The following is a 22,892-nucleotide window of genomic DNA, read 5'->3' as shown; positions in this document are numbered from 1 at the left end:
AGTAGGGATTACATTTGTCCATGTAGTTCCCGATCCTGATCAAACATGTACGGTATATCAAGTTTTTTTAAGGTTTTTTTCTGTTAATGAAACGATGAAAAAATGGGCAGGTTAAATTTTCACTGTGTATTGTTTTTGCTATTAGGGAAATTAAGCTAAAAATCACTGTAGTAGAATTAAGATGTAAACATTATAATCTTGGATTGATTGACACAAAATTTATAACAAATAAATATGAGTACTACAAACTAAAAAAAAACATAAATTCAGAGAACACTAAAGGAAAGTAAATTAAGTACATTCAAGCAGGCTAAAAAATGAAGGTTTTGATAATTTTTGTAATGGTATAACAGAGCACTTTAAAGCATATCTATCCAAATTCTGTGTAAAAGATGATTTATTTTTATATTATTTCAAATTAAATGCAAAATGCATGAGTTTTGACAAAAATAAACAGATCATTGTAAATTCACATTTATGAACATGTCACTGAATGTTGTGTTGTTAAAAGGTACGACATGTATAATTAGCCAGTTAATAATTATAATTAAAATAGAGATCTTAATCAATTATGCACATTTTTCGCAAAAGACTGATCTTATATTTAATGTTATTTCACTTTTAGACATGTCAATTTTGTGTCTACTTAATAAAATTAACAGTATAATGTATGAAACTTTTAAACAGCAATAAATCTTGAAACAACCAGGAAAATTTATGCCAGTCAAATTTCACATTTGTTTTAGCTGCCACTAACAAAGTGAAATTTAAACACACACAACTAAATCCCATATTATATGTGAAATGTCCAATAACATATCAGCTACCATGGCATTAGGAACTATTGACTTCATTTTTCTAAGTAAAATACACCAATTTCTGTATCATGGTTTCTAACATTAAAAAACATCAATTTGCAGAGACTGATTGGAATTTGAATTAATTTGAACATAACTATTCTACTCCATACATACCCAATGTGCATAGAATTAATTTTGCCTGGAATAAATAAAATCTTCATATAAATACAATCATAACAGATTTAGTTTAAAGATATTCTATTAGCTAAATTAAAGCAAAATGGATGAGGCACAAGAAAATCATACTTATGAATTCTTCTCCATAACACAATATGAATATATGCAATAATAATATTGTGAGCATGCATGTAAAAGCAAACAGTTTATTGAAAAGTAATATAATTCTGTGATGATGACTTATGTGTTGATGATGTCGACAATGATGATGGTCCATGTCAGAATCAGAAACATTTCATGAAGGTACAAGAAATCTGTTTGACCTTTTGATGAAATTTCAAACAGATTTCTTGTACTTTCATAAAATTTTATTGATACCAACATAACAGATATATTGTTAAAAATACAAAAGGTTACTACAATCTAGTTTAAATGGTTCAATTCAAAAAAACGTTTTATAAAGATAATGATAACACCAAGAAAGTGTCATAATACTTGATATCATATATCAAATGTTTCTATTTTTGGTGAAGTTACATTAAAACTTTTCAGATGATTAAAATCAAATAAATCTCTTGACTTTAAATACCTGTTCTTCAGTTCTTGCTTCAAACACGTGACACAGAAATTTACGAGCTAAACTGCATGTAGTCTCTCTAAAAACATATAATAATTAATAAAGTGTTGTCTATACAGTAACACACTTTCATATGTTTAAAATAGTTCAATATTCAACTAAATATAGATATTTGACTTAAAAGTTATTGTTTTCTAGCATGAAATTGTTACTGAAATTATTATTGTTTTTAACTATAAAGAGCTACATATTTTTTCATCCTGAAACCAACTTTATGAACATGTCTTTTCGATCAGTTTAATTGAAGTTTGGAGCTGGCATGTTAGTAACTGCTAGTAGTCCTTTGTTAATTTATGTATCATTGTCATTTTGCTTAGTTTCTTCTGTTACCTATTCTAACATTGGACTCCGACTTCTTTTAAACTGAGTTTTACTCTGCGTATTTGCTTGTGTTTGTTTATTACACATTGGCTAGTTATAGGGGGAGGGTTGAGATCTCACAAAACATGTTTAACCCCTCAGCATTTTTGCACCTGTCCCAAGTCAGGAACCTCTAGCCTTTGTTAGTCTTGTGCATTTTTTAATTTTGGTTCATTTATATGTTTCGGAGTTTAGTGTGGCATCCAATATCGCTGAACTAGAAAACATTATTGTTAAGAGGCCAGCTGAAGCCTGCCTCCAGGTGCAGGATTTTCTCGCTGCATTGAAGACCCATTGCGGCCTCGGGCTGTTTTCTGCTCTTTGGTTGGTGGGTTGTTGTCTCTTTGACACATTCCCCGTTTCCATTCTCAATTCTATTTATTTTTTTCTATATTTAGTAACAGTGATAAGAGCTACATATCATTCCATCCTGAAACCAACTTTCATTTTTTCTATATTTAATAACAGTGTCCTTGACATATAGTCCACAAAATAAACAGGCTGCTTCCCCTTCCCTATATCTATCAATATTTTGTATAAGTTTCATGACAATCAAGCCAGAGAAACTCAAGTTACCACATGGAATCTATTTTTTAATTTTTTTCTTTTAATTTTAGAAAATTTTCAGATCTTGACCTTCACCTTAAATTTGAAAGGTTTCATCTCCTATATTATATCTTTACATGGTTGAATGGATACTCAAGTTATCACCCTGAAACCATTTGTTTTGGACACATGGACATTTTTTCAAGTAGCAACTAGTTGCCATCAATAATTATTTGTGGAGAAGGGTTTTATTTCAATCAAAACAAAACCTGATTTAATCTATCATTACACAAAATCAGCAGGCAAGGGAGAAAAAGCAATGTATTAATTAAGAGCTCTAGGTAAGTGAAATAATTTGCTTGATACATTTAGTCTTTAATTTATCCATTACACCATAATTATAGAGTTAATTGCTTTTCCTGTAATATTGTATGATCTTTTATATGTACAATTTATTATTCCACTTTTAAAATGGGTAAGGGTTAGGATAAGAAAAATATAGTTTAATAACACCACTTATTCATGTGCTGTACAAAACAGGAATCTGTCAGTGGTTGTCTTTTGTTATACTGTTAATTCAGAAACTATTGCAATGCTTTTATTTATGCGAAAAATGTGACAGTATTAGGTATGCAATAACAAAAACTTGCATTCATAATTTCAGTATAAATTTCTTACACAAAAGATTTGCAATCACATTAATTAGATCTTGCAAATTAAAGCTTGACATAATGCATAGACACCTGTCTATTGTGCAAGACGTTGACCTGTAGATGTTCTTTTTATTTGTATTGTTTGATTGTTGTCTCATTGAATTTCATCCACACCTCTTTTATTCATTGTAGCACCTTCAAATAACTTTCTGCTTTGTTTACTCTTACCCTGCAATGTATCCAAAGTATTTCATCAAATCCGTTCTCCTTCCACAGGCTGAAATTTCTGTATATGTTTGACGTAAAATTATCTATTGAAAAAAGAAGAAAATTAAATGTCTCCCATGTTGCACATATTTTATCTACCCAAGGGACATAACTTGAACAATTTTTTTTTATCTTTTTAACTTTTGAATAAATATCTTTCAAGAAATGTAAGCATGAGATCCCTAACAATGTTAAAAAAAGAATTGAAGATAGACATAAAACCTGATGATATAAAAGCAATTCAAGGGAAAGAAGGGCATAAAAAGTCTGTCATTGTTAGAGGTATAAAACCACTAATTCATAGCCCCATTGCTTTCTATGTTAAATTCTGCAATTTCAAGCATTAATGGCTACTTTATCTTAAGTTCAAATAAAGTGGCAGTTATTTCATGTCAAACCTGTACCTTATCCTGACTTGTGCTGAAAAAATCAACATTCCTTTAATTGCATATTAAAGCGTTCTGGTTTCCGGAAGTTTGATAGTACAAAAACAGGAACTTCTGATCTGAACAACAGGCTAAATGAGCCCCCCTATTAAAATTTCTTATACTTCTTAATTATTCAAATAAAACTTTCAACAAGGGTTCTACAGTGATCCCAAGTCCCCAAGCTTTCATTTAATACTAAAACAACCCAAATATTCCAACTATTGACAAAGATACAGCTATGCGTAGGAACTATTTTGTTTAAAATATGTACTACTTTCTTGTATGTTCTTTCCGACCGGGCCTGAATTAGTGGTTCTATACCTAGAGGTGTAATACCACCATTGATTTTTCCCTATTAGTCTTTGTTAAATTTGCACTTTTCAAAAAATTGTGCAGAATTCATCTTTGTTTCAAATAAAAAAATACTTGGCATGAGTAAAGTTTTATCCTGTCCAGTATTATGGACAAAGTTTCACATAACGTTTCATTGCATATAAGAAAATAACCATCACTGGAAGTTAACCAATCAAATTTTCACCTCTTTTCTATCTGTGTACAAGCTTTAGTAACTATGTAACCTCAAGTTTCCAAAATATTTTATAGAAACACCAAATAAAAAAATAATGGTGCTTACAAACACCCAAGATATATGTTTATGACTCAGAATTTTTTACTGCAATGAAATGTAGGATTAATTTCCTATAACTGTCAAATTCAAGGGAATATTTTTTTCGACTCTTTTTCGTATGCAACCAGATGTGACATACTATGATTTGGTGGTATTATACCTAGAGTCTGCAATACTGACCTGAAAATTAAAATCATGAGATAGAAGAGAGGATTAAAAAATGAAATCAGGTTCCACCATGACATTACGCAGCTTAAGGTAGATCGGGTGACTTTTTCAGGGCATTCCTTCTGGGCATGTTGCAAAAATACCTTTTTGGTTTAAAAATATTTTACCAAGTATCATTCAATATACAACAGAAACTAGAAATTTAATCTATCAAACTTTCAAAAAATTAAGTGTCATTAAGTGTATTCCAAATATAGAAAAAATCAAAGGCAGATAATAATATTGAATTTGATAGGACAATTTGTGATTTTTAGCTCACCTGGCCTAAAAGGCCAAGTGAGCTTTTCTCATCACTTGGCGTCCGTTGTCGTCGTCTGTCGTCGTCGTCATTAACTTTTACAAAAATCTTCTCCTCTAAAACTACTGGGCCAAATTTAACCAAACTCAGCCACAATCATCATTGGGATATCTAGTTTAAAAAACTGATGATCCTGTCCGCCAATCAAGATGGCCGCCATTGCTAAAAATAGAACATAGGGGTAAAATGTAGATTTTGGCTTATATCTCTGAAACTAAAGCATTTAGTTCAAATCTGACACGAGTAAAATTGTTCATCAAGTCAAGATCTATCTGCCCTGAAATTTTCAGACAAATCAGACAACCCGTTGTTGTGTTGCTGCCCCTGAATTGGTAATTTTAAGGAAATTTTGCAGTTTTTGGTTATTATCTTGAATATTATTATAGATAGAGATAAACTGTAAACAGCAATAATGTTCAGCAAAGTAAGATCTACAAATAAGTCAACATGACCAAAATGGTCAATTGACTCCTTAATGAGTTATTGCCCTTTATAGTAAATTTTTAACACGACGGGGGCATACAAATGTGTCTGATGACCCCGCCTTTCAACCAACATGGCCGACATGGCTAAAAATAGAACATAGGGGTAAAATGCAAGTTTTGTCTATTATTTTTTGAACCGTTATAAATAGAGAAAATCTGAAAGGAGCAAAATGTTCAGAATAATGAGCTCTACCAATTGTCCTATACGTCAAAACTGTTAGACAAATTCTTATAGGAGTTATTGCCCATAAATGACAATTTTTTTTTTATTTTTGCCTATTATCATGAAAACTATGATATTTTAATAGAGAGAAACATTTTTTTTCCATTATGCCTTATATGATTTAAATTATAATAGTTAAATATACACTTTAAATCACAAAAATGATCAGCAAGGCAAGATCTATTAAAAAGTAAAATTTTGCCAATATAGTTAATAGACTGTCACCCTTCATAGGAGTGATTGACCTTACCGGTAAATGAGGATTTTTTTTACCAACTTTTGTGCTTTGAACAAAAACTAAAGAAGATAGAGAGAAACTAAACAGACTAAAAGGTCAGTAATACAAGATCAATAAAATAGAGATTTTTGTCATGAAGTCTGTCTACAATGTAGGAGAGTCTCCTTTGTTTGATATGCACATAGACCAAGGTGAGCGACACAGGCTCTTTAAAGCCTCTAGTTTGATTTATTTAAGAAGATAAGGCCCATGACCCCTTATCTTTATTTAATATTTCGAAAGTATTTATGAAAAGAAATTCTCTCATTAAGTTTTAACCAATTCTATCATTTACTGTTTCTATAAAACCCATATAAAATAACTGTGATTTGGTTAATTTGTATGTTCTTTAACGAAAACATGGTCTTTGACCCTTAGTTTTTATACTGAAATTTTGAAAGTTCATCAGGTTACATACTGGTACAAAAAAGGGTTGAAAAAAAATATTCCCTTGAATTTGAGAGTTGTAGGAAGTTAACCCTACATTTCATTGCAGAAAAAAATTTATGAGTAATAAACATATAGCTTGGGTGCTTCAAAATACCATTCTTTTTTTTATTTGGTGTTTCTATAAAATATTTTGGAAACTTGAGGTTACATGGTTACTAAAGCTTGTACACAGGAAAAAAAGTGGTGAAAATTTGATTAGTCAACTTCCAATGATGGTTTTTGTCGAGCCTGCGACTTTTGTCGCAGAAAGCTCGACATAGGGATAGTGATCCGGCGGCGGCGGCGGCGTTAGCTAACTTCTTAAAAGCTTTATATTTTAGAAGGTAGAAGATCTGGATGCTTCATACTTTGTATATGGATGCCTCATGTTACGAAGTTTCCGTCAGTCACATGTCCAATGTCCTTCACCTCATTTTCATGGTTCAGTGATTACTTGAAAAAAAAGTTAAGATTTTTTGTAATGTTAAATTCTCTCTTATTATAAGTAACAGGATAACTATATTTGGTATGTGCGTACCTTGCAAGGTCCTCATGCACGTCAGACAGTTTTCACTTGACCTCTACCTCATTTCATGGATCAGTGAACAAGGTTAAGTTTTGGTGGTCAAGTCCATATCTCAGATACTATAAGCAATAGGTCTAGTATATTCGGTGTATGGAAGGACTGTAAGGTGTACATGTCCAAATGGCAGGTGTCATCTGACCTTGACCTCATTTTCATGGTTCAGTGGTTAAAGTTAAGTTTTTGTGTTTTGGTCTGTTTTTCTTATACTGTATGCAATAGGTCTACTATATTTGGTGTATGGAATGATTGTAAGGTGTACATGTCCAACTGGCAGGTGTCATCTGACCTTGACCTCATTTTCATGGTTCAGTGGTTATAGTTAAGTTTTTGTGTTTTGGTCTGTTTTTCTTATACTGTATGCAATAGGTCTACTATATTTGGTGTATGGAATGATTGTAAGGTGTACATGTCCAACTGGCATGTGTCATCTGACCTTGACCTCATTTTCATGGTTCAGTGGTTATAGTTAAGTTTTTGTGTTTTGGTCTGTTTTTCTTATACTGTATGCAATAGGTCTACTATATTTGGTGTATGGAATGATTGTAAGGTGTACATGTCTAGCTGGCAGGTGTCATCTGACCTTGACCTCATTTTCATGGTTCAGTGGTCAAAGTTAAGTTTTTGAGTTTTGGTCTTTTTTTCTAATACTATATATGCAATAGTTCAACTATATTTGGTGTATGGAAATATTTTATGATCTATATGTCAGTCACGCAGGTTTTATTTGACCTTGACCTCATTTTCAAGGTTCATTGCTTAGTGTTAAGTTTTTGTGTTTTGGTCTGTTTTTCTTAAACTATAAGCAATAGGTCAACTATATTTGTTGTATGGAAGATTTGTTAGCTGTACATGCCTGCCTTGCATGGTTTATCTGACCTTGATCTCATTTTCATGGTTCATTGGTCAATGTTTAGTTCACTTGGTTAATGTTAAGTTTATGTAGCAGTTGTAATAAAGCTTTATATTTAGGACTATCAACATAATATCAATGATTAGTAAAGAAGGCGAGACATTTCAGCGTGTGCACTCTTGTTATCTTATATGCAATGAAATGTTATGTGAAATTTTGTCTGGAGAGGATAAAACTTTACTCATGTCAAGTATTTCTTTATTTGAAACAAAGATAAATTCTGCCAATTTTTTTGAAAAGTGCCAATTTAACAAAGACTAATACATGTAATAGGGAAACATCAATGGGGGTATTACTCCTTGACACAGAAGTCTTTAACAGAAGTTTAAGAAAAATATATGGTCAAAAAATTTAGACATCCCAGGTATCTTAACTTAGGACTTATGACACAGTTAAAAAACTGTGAACAATTTGAAAATGTCTGGTTTTATAAATGTTATGTGTATGCCAAGCAATAGAATGGAAAACAAATTTGATTTGACTTGTTTGACAATACTGTAAATTCAGAAATTATTGCGAGGTTTTTATTTATGTGAATAATGCGACTGGGTGAGCATCGCAATAATAAGAACTTGCATTCTGACATACCTGCCAACCTGGAATAACCTGCGTTTGTAATTCTCTGACTGTTTCATTACTTTAAATAGAAATAAACAATCGGCAATGATTTGAAAACTTTGGTCAGTAGTTCTTATGTTCGATGTATAAGTAATCGAAATTCATTTCTGCTATGTCAACTCCAACAAGATAGAGGTCTTTGTCTGGACCAAGCGGCAGTGTAAAAAGAAGAAACAGATAACTGCAAATCAAAATGTCAAGCAGATTTGAATGAAAGATTTTCAATTTTTACGACCAAGTTCACTTGGCAATGAATCTTTTTGCACATCATGTTCAATCAACTTGTGGATTTCTTTTGATGGTCTGTACGATGTTTGAAATCATGCTAAAGTGTGAGACTCACAACAAAATCAAAATATGGAATGTTATGAGTTATGAGACTCGGAGGTATAGAAAAAGGCTAAATGAAAAAACACCTTGTATAGATTATAAACATGAATCGGAGAAATAAAGTATATTCATAAACTCTTATTGGTGTTTTGTAGATGAATACGTAAACAGGTCATATATTTAACTTGAAAATGTCGTTCGTGCAAAATCTCCCCCTCAGCTGTCATAGCTGAGGGGGAGATCTCCCTCTTTGAAGGTTTCAGAGGTTGGCAGGTATGTTCTGATATCTGATCCATATATCTTTATGCACATTATCCTGAATTCGCAATAATTAATCTTGCAAATTTGTCCATTCTTTAATAAACTGTTATCACAGAGATATGTCTCGCCTTTTTGTAATTTTGATAATGCAAATGTTGAAATTGAAATAGCAATACTTTAACATGTAAGTTATGCAAATATTCAAAGTCAATGAACCATGACTGAAGGTACATGGCTGAACAATCTGCATGGAATGAGATGTGCCAATGCTAATACAACTGCATACCAAATACCATTGACTTATCATAAGTCGTTCCCTTTAAACAAACCTAAACACAAACATTAACTTGTAAACTATGTAAAAGTTTCAAAGTCAATAAACCATGATCAGGGGCGGGGCTATATAATCTCCATGGAAACGATACTTGCAAATGCCAATAAATTTGCATACCAAATATCATTGACTTAACATTAGCAGTTCATCTTAAACTGATCTAATCACAAACTAATACATGTAAACTTAGCAAAAGTTTCAAAGTAAATAGACCATGACTGAGGGGGCGGGGCCAAATATTCTCCATGGAAATGAGATGTGCTAATGCTTATACAACTGAACACCAATTAACATTGGCCTACCACTAATGGTTCCCCTTGAACTGACCTAATCACAAACTAATACATGTTAACTTAGCAAAATTTTCAAAGTCTATAGACCATGACTAAGGGGGCAGAGCCAAACAATCTCCATGGAAATGAGATATGCCAATGCTTATACAACTGCATACCAAATATCATTGACCTACCACTAGTGGTTCCCCATAAATTGACCTAATCACAAACTAATACATGTAAACTATGAAAAGTTTCAAAGTCAATAGACCTTGACTGAGGGGGCGGTGCCAAATAATCTCCATGGTTATGAGATGTGCCAATACTAATACAACTGCATACCAAATATCATTGACCTACCACTAGTGGTTCACCATGAACTAGACCTAATCACAAACTAATACATTGTTGACGCTGCCGCCGACGCCGGAAACAGCATACCTATGTCTCGCTTTTTGACTCTGTCAAGGTGAGACAAAAATCACAATAATAAATGCATGCAATAATTTCTGAATTTACAGTATTTAGAAAAAACTGAGAAAAAAAGATGATTGTTACCATTGCTTAGTATTGCTTCACTGTTAAACAATTGCTATTTATATGAAAATATGATTAAACCCAAGATTGGCTGTGCATGATTATCAATGTTTTGCCAGGTTTACCTGATGATTTGATTAATAACAGCAACTTTTTGTCAAACAATGTAAATCAGTACACATGAAATTGAATAAATCACCAGCCATTGACAACGGAATCAATATGAACAGATTTGATTTTATGGAGCAGTTTTCTTTAATAAAAAAAAACAAGAAAATTTAACAGTACCTTGTTGTTGCTGGTAGCATCACTTACAATGACATCCTTCTCCCTTAGATCAATCAAAACTTCCTGTAACATTCATATTTTAAACATAAGAATATACTAAATATCAAAAAGGCTAAATATCATCTTCTTTTTTATATATAAAGTTAAAAATTAGCAGATACTACTGTCCCCTGCTGTACATACCCTTTTCACAGTATGATCATTAAATACAGCGCTGACTACTGTAAACAGGGAAATTTTCGCGGCAGTTTATTTTCGCTATTGTCGCATTAAGAGTTGAAACGCGAAAATAAAAAGACCGCGAATATTTCAAGGAAATCCGAACACGAATATGAAGACCATATAAGAACGTATGTCAATAGGATATGTATATGGCTAATTTAAAACATCGGTTTTACAGACAACAGATCTATACCGCAAAACATAACTTTATTTCTAAAGGAAAGTCAGTGTTAGATATCAAAGCTTTATCTCATGATAGTCCTAATTAATCCAAGTGGACATTACGGATATTGCTAAATAAACAACTATCGTAACAGTTATGTTTTAAAATGATTACCCATTTCGGATGCACTCTGCTTCACAGATCAATCAGATTAAAATATTAACTAATAAGCAGTAATTCTGTCAGCATTTAATTCACTCTTAATTAGGTCATTCCTCTTTGTTTATTGTGATTGTGTTTTTACAAGCAAACATGACTAATAGTTTTAAATGTGAACCGACAAAAAGGAATTTTGATTGCTTTTATCACTTGATTTAAATACATTTATTAACACTGTACAGTTTCCAAATCATTTAAGAAAAAAATTTTATATAGGACACCGATCGGGACATCGCGAATTCAAAACGGCGCGAATCTAGATTTTGTTGGTAAATCGCGAAAAAAAAATTCCGGTTTACAGTATGTAAGCAATGACAAGCTCTACAATTTCATCTTGATAATTTATGCCACATAAGAGTTTATTACAGGCTTCAAAAGAAACCTCTTTCATACATTTCTTTCATAGGCACTTAATCATAGCTTTTGATCATCAATAGGCTGTTTATAGAAAACTTCAAATATCCTACAGATATAATCATTGTTGAAGGCTGTAAAAGACCTAACATCTGCGTCATTTGGACTCTGGTGGAACGTAATCTCTTTGGCAATCATACCACATCTCTTTATTCTTATTTTCATTGAGTTGCAATCTGACATATAGGCAGCTTACAGTTTGTTATGACTGCTTCTGACTCTTGAAGTTTTTGATACATTTAGGTGACAAAATTATTACAGGTATGAATTTGATGCCAGATTTTCAGATATTTTGGCATACCAGCTAAACATGCTGACATGAATCAAGTTAAAACAGCCAAACAACTGTCACTGACAAAGAGAAACTTGTGACTGTAAGGGCAGCCTCCACAAAAGTGAAAAAAAAATGAAGATCCTTTAAAAAAATTAAAATTTTCAAAATAAAGGTTTTAATAATTTAAAATACAAATGACTGAAATGGAATTTCAAAATTTTGTCAAATCAAATCATATACTTTTTTTATAGAAATTTGTACCCCCACTAGTACACATGACATATGAGATGCTTAATTGTAGAGCACAATAAAATTTCATGCCAAATTATAGAAGTACAAAGCTAATTAGTCAAATTAAAACAAATCTACAAGTATGAAAAGTTGAAATACAAAGATTTACTGCCACTTGATAGTCAGAAAAAAACGCTGCTTCATAAATTCAGATTTGTAACTTAAATTTAAAAACTTGTAATGTTAAGACTTCAGGCATTTCAATATCCCCAAATCTGTTTTTCATCGGGGAACAATAACAGTATACTTACAATTACTTGTTTGTGATTTCTAAGCACCAAATCGACTCCATCTTCTATTCTGTCTACTCTACCATCCTATAATAAGAATAACAAGAATGTGTCCATAGTACACGGATGCCCCACTCGCACTAACAATTTCTATGTTCAGTGGACCGTGAAATTGGGGTCAAAACTCTAATTTGGCATTAAAATTAGAAAGATCATATCATAGGGAACATGTGTACTAAGTTTCAAGTTAATTGGACTTCAACTTCATCAAAAACTACCTTGACCAAAAACTTTAACCTGAAGCGGGACAGACGAAAGGACGCACAGACCAAAAAACATAATGCCCCTCTACTATCGTAGGTGGGGCATAAAAATTTATCGTTTATTTATCATAATTGTGGAATAACAATAATTGTGGAATATCAATATTTGTGGATAACAATGTTTGTGGATTTAGTGGGTATAGGAAAACCATGAATTTTCCTTTCCTCCTAGCAGCATAAATTTTCAAAGTTTAGCATAGGTCTTTTCCCTGTGCTTGAGCTTTTCCTGGTTTAAAAATAAACCATAAAGAATTCAATACCAAATAGTTATTCCTAATACCAGGCAATTTCTTTTATACATACATGTAATTTAGTCTTTGTATTTAAAAAACAACAAATTAATAAACAATATAACTTTACTCATATCCTACCTTATATTTAATACTAGAAATGTTACAATCTAATCTATCACAGGTACGTGTATATATAATTCAAGGACAAAAATTGTCATAATTTGAATAGAACACACCATCTTTACATTATTTTTAATCTCTAAATTGTACAAGATTCACAAATTCATTTCAACTGACTAAAACTTACAGGTCCAAGATCTACATTGCCAAGGTATGTTGCTTTATATAATGCACTAAAAAATAAAAAAAAACAATCCGTCAAAAATTTAAAGAAAATACATATGAATACAAATAGAATAGTTGCTCAAAGTTCTACAATTACTTTTAAAATGGCCAATTCAGAATGATGGTAAAATAAGATCAACTACACATGATGGCTAGAGGAAGGGTTGACTACTTGCTCATAAATTTGTTTAACCCCGCCAAATTCTTTATTTGCCTATTCCAAGTCAGGAGCCTGTAATTCTATTGGTTGTTGATTCATGTCTGTCATATTTATTTTTCATCAATTGAATTGATATACTGTAAATTCAGAAATTATTGCGTGCATTTATTATTGTGATTTTGTCATTTTAGACATAAATGCAATTTTAATTTTTGCGATATTGAAAAAAATCCTGTTTAATTCATATAAAAAATTTCAAAATGCAAGTTTAAATTATTGCGATTATAACCCTGTTGCATTTTTCGCAATAATAAAACATCGCAATAATTTCCGAATTTACAGTATATAAGGCGTTAGTTTTTTTCTGCATGGACTGTTTCATACTTTTCTATTTAACAGCATAAGATAAGAACAAACTAAAAATCAGTTGCATTGGCTCAACTCAAAAGATCAGTATAGAGCCCAAAAATTATTAACATAAAAACAATAGACACAAAGCACAGATATAAGAGTACTCATAGTTACTGAAAGCTAATTCAAAGCCAATTACAACTAATAAATAAATCATTTTCTCCAAGACTAAAGTATCAGTCAGTACACATCCCATCCAAAGGATTTAGTATAAAGACATCCTTGTGGAATGCCAATATATAACATGTATAAGTAAACAGTATCCACAAGAATGTAGGATCATGAGTATTCATAACTGTACATATTTATTTAGTTAATCTTTTAATTTTTCAAAAACAAAATCAATGTTAAAACTGATAAAACAATATGTTAAAATATTTCACTATGGCATTCGATGGATTACTTTTAAAATTAAGTTTATTCAAAGGATCAATGAGTTTACATGAATCATATCTGAATTTATAGCTCTATAAAGAATATCACCATAAAAACAAGAAATGATTGTAACAGGATGCTGTTACGAAGTCTCCCAAACGAAGCTCCCATAATTCGTAATTCCCAGGGTCGCCTGACATTGGGCAAAGTCCAGTGAAAATTGGTTTGGTCCAGTAAAGTTATATGCATTAGTGATGCCTGGGGACTAACCCTGTATATCATTCAAATCATCTTGGCATGACAAACCAGAATATATATGGTTTAGGGATGGGGATCTCGACCATTTACAAGATACTAGAACATTGGGGGTGGGGGGAACCCCTGGGGACTGACCTTATACATCATTCAAATGGTCGAGACATGACGAACAGGAATATATATTGTTTAGGGGTGGGGATCTCGACCATTTACAAGATATTAGAATTTTCTCAAATGGCAGGGGGTCGGGATGACCCCTAGGGTCTAACCCTGTATATCATTCAAACCATCTTCACATGATCAACCAGAATATATATGGTTTAGGGGTGGGGATCTTGACCACTTAAAAGATATTATAACTTTCTTAAATGGCAGGGGGTGGGGGTGACCCCTGGGTACTAACCCTGTATTTCATTTGATGTGCTTTATCATGACAAACGAAAATATATATGGTTCAGGGGTGGGGATCTCGACCATTTACAAGATATTAAAACTTTCTCAAATGGCAGGGGGTCGGGATGACCCCTGAGGACTAACCCTGTATATCATTCAAACCATCTTAGCATGACAAACCAGAATATATATGGTTTAGGGGTGGGGATCTTGACCACTTACAAGATATTAGAACTTTCTTAAATGGCAGGGGGTGGGGGTGACCCCTGGGGACTAACCCTGTATTTCATTTGATGTGCTTTATCATGACAAACCAGAATATATATGGTTTAGGGGTGGGGATCTCGACCATTTACAAGATATTAAAATTTTTTCAAATGGCAGGGGGTCGGGATGACCCCTGGGGACTAACCCTGTATATCATTCAAACCATCTTAGCATGACAAACCAGAATATATATGGTTTAGGGGTGGGGATCTTGACCACTTACAAGGTATTAGAACTATCTTAAATGGCAGGGGGTGGGGGTGACCCCTGGGGACTAACCCTGTATTTCATTTAATGTGCTTTATCATTTAGAACATTTTCAATTAAAAAGATTGTGTCTATCACAAACGGTTTTCAATTTATAATCATTTGAAAGTTAATCTGACAAGCGGTTTTGGAGAACGGTTGCGGACAAGTTCAAATTTAAAAGCAGCGGGAGAGGAAGAGGAAGAGGAAGAAGAATAATAATAATAACTAGATTTGCCATTGCAAGCAATAGCGGATGGCACCCTTCCCTCATTGCCAGGTGAGCGGCAGCGATTTAGCAAATTCCAATGTCAAAGAGTGCATCTACACATGCAAATTATCATTTTTGTAAAGTTTCATTAAGTTTGGAGCATTTTGAAATTTTGAACTTTTTTGCTGTTTACATGGTTACGGCAGCCATTTTGAAAATTCCAACTTGATAATGCAACTCTGCCCATGCCAGTTACCATTTCTGTAAAGTTTCATCCAGTTTGCAGCATTTTGATTTTTTTGGAAATTTTGGACATTTTTGCTGTTTCTATGGTTACAGTGGATAATTCCAAAATTCTAAAAGCAGACATCTCATTGCCACATGTCATGTTATATATCAATACAGTTTCACTGACTTTGGTGAAATACTCTTTAAGAAAATGCTGATTGTATGCATTTTAACATAGGGTCAATGTAAAACTTGCCCCATGTTTCCATGACAACGGCAGCCATTTTGGACTATCTAAATATTGTCTTGACATCTTAGCATACTGGGTAACATTTTCATAAAGTTTCAACCAGTTGGGTCTTATAACGAAAGAGTTAGAATATTTGATATTTTAGCTGTTTCCATGGTAACGGCAGCCATTTTGAAAATTCCAAAGTCAAACTGCAAATCAGCACATGCCAGTTAACATTCCTGTGGATTTCTTCCAATTTGGAACACTTTGATTTTTTTTGCATTTTTGCTGTTTCCATGAAAACGTCGGCCATTTTTTACCATTCCATAGCAAGGTGCACAACTTTACATGGGGTCCTCATTATAGTAGAGTTCCATCAACATTGGTCCATTGGATTCCAAGAACTCGCGCGGACAAAATGTGTGGAAGAAAAATAAGAAAAAAAAGAAACGTAGAATAACAGTATGTCACCCCAACTCCGTTGAGGGTGCCATAATAAGAACTGAGCAAAACCAATAAGTCTTCCCAAACTTCGTTTGGGAGACTTAATTAAATGTGATATCCCATTTCAAATGAGCATTCTACATGTACAGCCAAATTTCCAAACCAAATCTTTGTATCTATGAAAGAATTAAGTAAAATATTCAATTAATTTGTGGTAACAAAATCCCTTTTTTAATAATTTACTAGTTATACATAAATTAGGTTCATTGAAATCCAAAATGTCACTACAGAAACAGGCAGAGTAAACAAGTTGTGAAATATACACACTGTAAAAATGGGTCATCACTGTTTCATATCGCTGTTTGAACCTGATATACCCAAATCTAAACTGGAGCTGTCTGCATAGGGGGACTAAAACCCATTTCAGAACTTTGTTAACGGGGATATAAAAAGGACAATTATTGATGCTTGCCTTATTATACACCATACCCCATCCCCCGCAAACAAACAGAGTAAACATTTCATTAATAAGCATTTTTGCATGTTTCCACTTGATTTATTTTAAGTAAGTTTCACTAATGGCCAACGGTCTATTTAAAAAAACACATCCACCAAACAGAGTGAATATTTCACAGTGCTCCAGCTAGAAATCAAAAGGGGCAGGGTGCCAGTGGAGGGCTGGGCACTGTTTTATGAAAGGAAAAGGCACTGCTCATTTCTTTTGTCTATATTTCTATGTGTATCAGGAGTTCACATTCTTTTTTTAACTGTATATGTTGTTAATATAGATGCATAAGTTTTAACATCATCACAACATTTGAACTTACAAATTTCTTAGTTGACAATGTATAGAACATGGATTGCTAAAAGTATGATTATCAAAAATAAATTGCAATATATTTTTTTTTGGTATGTTCAAAGACAGTTAAAATCCTTAAGGTAACATTCTTCTATAATTTTGTATTCAATTGGTTATTAATTCCTATTTTTAATACTAGATAATATTTTAGGAGCACAAATTTGTAATAAGCTAAAACAGGGGAAGTAACTCCAAAATTAATTTCTAACACGTTTACTGTTTGCTTGTCACACACAAGTTGAGATGGACGGCGTTTCTGTGAAGGCATAGTTGTATTTTGATGACTTAAATTCTATTCTAAAGTCATGGAAGTCTTCATTTACACACTCTTCTTGGAGATCGAAAATGCCGACCCAGGCTAGACAAGAGCTAAAAACACTGGCTGACACATTCATCAAATTTATGACAAAAAGGAACATTGTCTTAATTAAATTACCTAGTTATTAACACCTTTGAAGTCTTATCCACTGTAATTGATTGTAATGACATGATTAACCTGGGGGCAATCACCTGGTGTCATATATGTAATATAACTTTGTGATAAGAAATCAATGAAACAAAAGGCAATTTTACCAAAACGGCACAAGGGTTTTTGGGAAAAAGGGGTCAGGGCAGAAGGGCGGGGATGAAGGCACCCAGGGAGCGGTGCCCTTCTATTTTGGGCTAACGAGACCACTGTTTCATCAATCAAAATATCATGCATCCTGATCAGGGTTTCAAAGGCCTTTTTCTTGGAATCATAAAGTTATTTTACAAAGTATGAATTGCCATAACCTAGATCAAAACATTTAAAGGAAATGAGCTAACCCAATTCATGGATGGAAGGACGGACTGAATTATGTACCAAATGATTCCTTAATATATCACGAAACATTGTTTTCCCAGGAATGTACTAAATGAAAATCATTGAATTAATCATTCACAAACTATAAAACAAAACTTCTGCTGTCTAAAATTAACAAAACCAATACCAGGTCTTGACCTGTGTTGCTGTATGCAATTGATTGAGGTTATATGTATACTGGAGCATAACTGATCATTCCCTTTCACTGATGCCAAGAAAATTTTGAGGAAATTTTTGTTGTACAATAATTGTAGTAAAATTTCGAACTATCTGCAAACAGGAAAAAGCTACACAACAGATGTGAGAATTGCTTACTCACTACAAATCAACATTATCAAGCTGCAGACTAAATATTAAATCATTCCTTTTCATAGAAGCCAAGAAAACTTTGACAGAACTTTTCTTTCTTTCTCTTGGACTGATGGATAAACAGAAGGATGGACGGAGTCGAGTGGTTACTAGACCTGCTTCCGCCTCTGGCAAAGCAGGTAAAAAAAAAATTTGATCTATGTTACCTTCCATCAGGAGCATGAACAGGTCTCTCCGAGTCCTCCTCTTCTGGTAGAATAGCATGACCTGGTTTCCTGTCAGAATTGTTGTTATCTTTATCGTCTGGTACCTTCTCCTTCTGTAAAGTTCTGGGATTTATATTGATCTCTTCCAGTAAGCGGACAATAGGAGGAAAATACTTTCCCTCTCTGTCACAAAGCTAAAATGTATCAATTATTATTTACTGGGATGCTTTTTATTAAAATAAACTTATCTAAAAATGATTTAAATTAATCTGAAACACCTGCACTCCCTTTCAAAAGTAAATTTTTTAACAATTCTTACCAATCCCATCAAATTTCATGGACCAAAATAATTGAAACAAGAAATGATTGTAACAGGATGCTGTTACGAAGTCTCCCAAACGAAGCTCCCATAATTCGTAATTCCCAGGGTCGCCTGACATTGGGCAACGTCCATTGAAAATTGGTTTGGTCCAGTAAAGTTATATGCATTAGTGATGCCTGGGGACTAACCTTGTATATCATTCAAATCATCTTGGCATGACAAACCAGAATATATATGGTTTAGGGGTGGGGATCTCAACCATTTACAAGATACTAGAATATTGGGGGTGGGGAGGAACCCCTGGGGACTGGCCCTATACGTCATTCAAATGTTCATTACATGACGAACAGGAATATATATGGTTTAGGGGTGGCGATCTCAACCATTTACAAGATATTAGAACATTGGGGGTGGGGGGAACCCCTGGGGACTGACTGTATACGTCATTCAAATGTTCGAGACATGACAAATAGGAATATATATGGTTTAGGGGTGGGGATCTCGACCATTTACAAGATATTAGAACTTTCTCAAATGGCAGGGGGTCGGGATGACCCCTGGGGACTTACCCTGTATATCATTCAAACCATCTCAGCATGACAAACCAGAATATATATGGTTTAGGGGTGGGGATCTTGACCACTTAGAAGATATTAGAACTTTCTTAAATGGCAGGGGGTGGGGGTGACCCCTGGGGACTTACCCTGTATAACATTTGATGTGCTTTATCATGACAAACCAGAATATATATGGTTTAGGGGTGGGGATCTAGACCATTTACAAGATATTAGAACTTTCTTAAATGGCAAGGGGTGGGGGTGACCCCTGGAGACTAACCCTGTGTTTCATTTGATGTGCTTTATCATGACAAACCAGAATATATATGGTTTAGGGGTGGGGATCTCGACCATTTACAAGATATTAGAACTTTCTCAAATGGCAAGGGGTGGGGGTGACCGCTGGGGACTAACCCTGTATAACATTTGATGTGCTTTATCATGACAAACCAGAATATATATGGTTTAGGGGTGGGGATCTCGACCATTTACAAGATATTAGAACTTTCTCAAATGGCAGGGGGTCGGGATGACCCCTGGGGACTTACCCTGTATATCATTCAAACCATCTCAGCATGACAAACCAGAATATATATGGTTTAGGGGTGGGGATCTTGACCACTTAGAAGATATTAGAACTTTCTTAAATGGCAGGGGGTGGGGGTGACCCCTGGGGACTTACCCTGTATAACATTTGATGTGCTTTATCATGACAAACCAGATTATATATGGTTTAGGGGTGGGGATCTCGACCATTTACAAGATATTAGAACTTTCTAAAATGGCAGGGGGTCGGGATGACCCATGGGGACTAACCCTGTATATCATTCAAACCATCTTAGCATAACAAACCAGAATATATATGGTTTAGGGGTGGGGATCTTGACCACTTTCAAGATATTAGAACTTTCTTAAATGGCAGGGGGTGGGGTGACCCCTGGGGACTAACCCTGTGTTTCATTTGATGTGCTTTATCATGACAAACCAGAATATATATGGTTTAGGGGTGGGGATCTCGACCATTTACAAGATATTAGAACTTTCTCAAATGGCAAGGGGTGGGGGTGACCGCTGGGGACTAACCCTGTATAACATTTGATGTGCTTTATCATGACAAACCAGAATATATATGGTTTAGGGGTGGGGATCTCGACCATTTACAAGATATTAGAACTTTCTCAAATGGCAGGGGGTCGGGATGACCCCTGGGGACTTACCCTGTATATCATTCAAACCATCTCAGCATGACAAACCAGAATATATATGGTTTAGTGGTGGAGATCTTGACCACTTAGAAGATATTAGAACTTTCTTAAATGGCAGGGGGTGGGGGTGACCCCTGGGGACTTACCCTGTATAACATTTGATGTGCTTTATCAAGACAAACCAGATTATATATGGTTTAGGGGTGGGGATCTCGACCATTTACAAGATATTAGAACTTTCTAAAATGGCAGGGGGTCGGGATGACTCATGGGGAATTACCCTGTATATCATTCAAACCATCTTAGCATAACAAACCAGAATATATATGGTTTAGGGGTGGGGGTCTTGACCACTTTCAAGATATTAGAACTTTCTTAAATGGCAGGGGGTGGGGGTGACCCCTGGGGACTAACCCTGTATTTCATTTGATGTGCTTTATCATGACAAACCAGAATATATATGGTTTAGGGGTGGGGATCTCGACCATTTACAAGATATTAGAACTTTCTCAAATGGCAGGGGGTCGGGATGACCCCTGGGGACTAACCCTGTATATCATTCAAACCATCTTCGCATGACAAACGAGAATATATATGGTTTAGGGGTGGGGATCTTGACAACTTAGAAGATATTAGAACTTTCTTAAATGGCAGGGGGTGGGGGTGACCCCTGGGGACTAACCCTGTATTACATTTGATGTGCTTTATCATGACAAACCAGAATATATATGGTTTAGGGGTGGGGATCTCGACCATTTACAAGATATTAGAACTTTCTCAAATGACAGGGGGTGGGGATGACCCCTGGGGACTAACCCTGTATATCATTCAAACCATCTTAGCATGACAAACCAGAATATATATGGTTTAGGGGTGGGGATCTTGACCACTTACAAGGTATTAGAACTTTCTTAAATGGCAGGGGGTGGGGGTGACCCCTGGGGACTAACCCTGTATTTCATTTAATGGGCTTTATCATTTAGAACATTTTCAATTAAAAAGTTTGTGTCTATCACAAACGGTTTTCAATTTATAATCATTTGAAAATTTTAAAAAATAAAATCCCATAGGGTTCTATAGTAAAACCCTCTTTTCTTTTTGCCCCTCAAAGTACCCCTTTATAAACCCCATTGCAAAAACAAAACCCTGATTGCACCACTAGACATGTTAGTCTAACATATTGTGAAACCCTAAGTTAATCCGACAAGCGGTTTTGGAGAACGGGTGCGGACAAGTTCAAATTTAAAAGCGGCGGAAGAAGAAGAAGAAGAAGAAGAAGAATAATAATAATAATAAGAACTGAGCAAAAACAATAAGTCTTCCCAAACTTCGTTTGGGAGACTTAATAACATCAAATGTACTGTAGATTCATTTGTGTTCGATGGTACATTTTTTTGTGGATTGTATTTTTATTTTAACAAATTTTGTCTACACATTGATATGAAATTTGCATGCATTTTGTTGAATACTTAAAATTGTGGTTATATTCATAAAATCGACTGAAACTCAAACCTTATGAATAATGAAGTAAATATTAAAACCACTAATCACATTGCAGATTTACCTTAATGACACCAACATATACTGGTAGACCTTTATGCCTTGCCATTAATTTATGCACCTGAAAAGAAGTAAAACTGTTGAGATATCAGACAATTTGAGTACAAACTTATCAAATCTACTAGTAAGTATCAGACTCCATGTCAACTTACTTTAGTAATTTTAAGAAAAGTTGAATGGGCATCAAGTAAAAATATGAGAACATTTATGAAATTGATCATGAAGTCATTTAAAAAATCCACAGACAAATGGTAAGTGAAGAACCTCATTGAACAAGCTCATATATCCTTGCTATCCTATAAACCATGATTTTTTGGCAGTAATATTCTTTCACATAAATCTATTTTCAATGACATTGACCTTTGACCAAATGACTTGAAAATCAGTGATCTTCCTCTTCATCCTCCTATAATATGTGACCATATATCCAAGTCAGGTTGTGATCCCATATAACACATCCTAAAAGCCCATTTCTGCATTTCAATTTTTTTAAAAAGTATTTCTGACCTTGACCTA

The 22,892-nt window shown here is 34.0% G+C and overlaps 1 protein-coding gene across 1 annotated transcript in view; it reads right to left on the bottom strand.

The window, feature by feature from the left end:
- The window catches only part of LOC127709720 (uncharacterized), a 53,446-nt gene that overhangs the window by 6,871 nt on the left and 23,683 nt on the right, over positions 1–22,892 (bottom strand). The window contains exons 12-19 of the mRNA XM_052215384.1: positions 22,381–22,437; positions 18,733–18,926; positions 13,252–13,297; positions 12,410–12,475; positions 10,576–10,638; positions 3,402–3,484; positions 1,567–1,633; positions 975–999 (exon numbers count right to left, since the gene is read on the bottom strand). Coding sequence (XP_052071344.1) covers positions 975–999; positions 1,567–1,633; positions 3,402–3,484; positions 10,576–10,638; positions 12,410–12,475; positions 13,252–13,297; positions 18,733–18,926; positions 22,381–22,437 — 601 coding nt within the window. The remainder of the gene's footprint in view (positions 1–974; positions 1,000–1,566; positions 1,634–3,401; positions 3,485–10,575; positions 10,639–12,409; positions 12,476–13,251; positions 13,298–18,732; positions 18,927–22,380; positions 22,438–22,892) is intronic.

Source organism: Mytilus californianus, unplaced genomic scaffold (assembly GCF_021869535.1).
Source record: "Mytilus californianus isolate M0D057914Y unplaced genomic scaffold, xbMytCali1.0.p SCAF_7, whole genome shotgun sequence".
NCBI classification, from domain to species: domain Eukaryota; kingdom Metazoa; phylum Mollusca; class Bivalvia; order Mytilida; family Mytilidae; genus Mytilus; species Mytilus californianus.
Note: the sequence above shows the minus strand (reverse complement) of the source record. Positions and strands in the feature narration are given on the sequence as shown.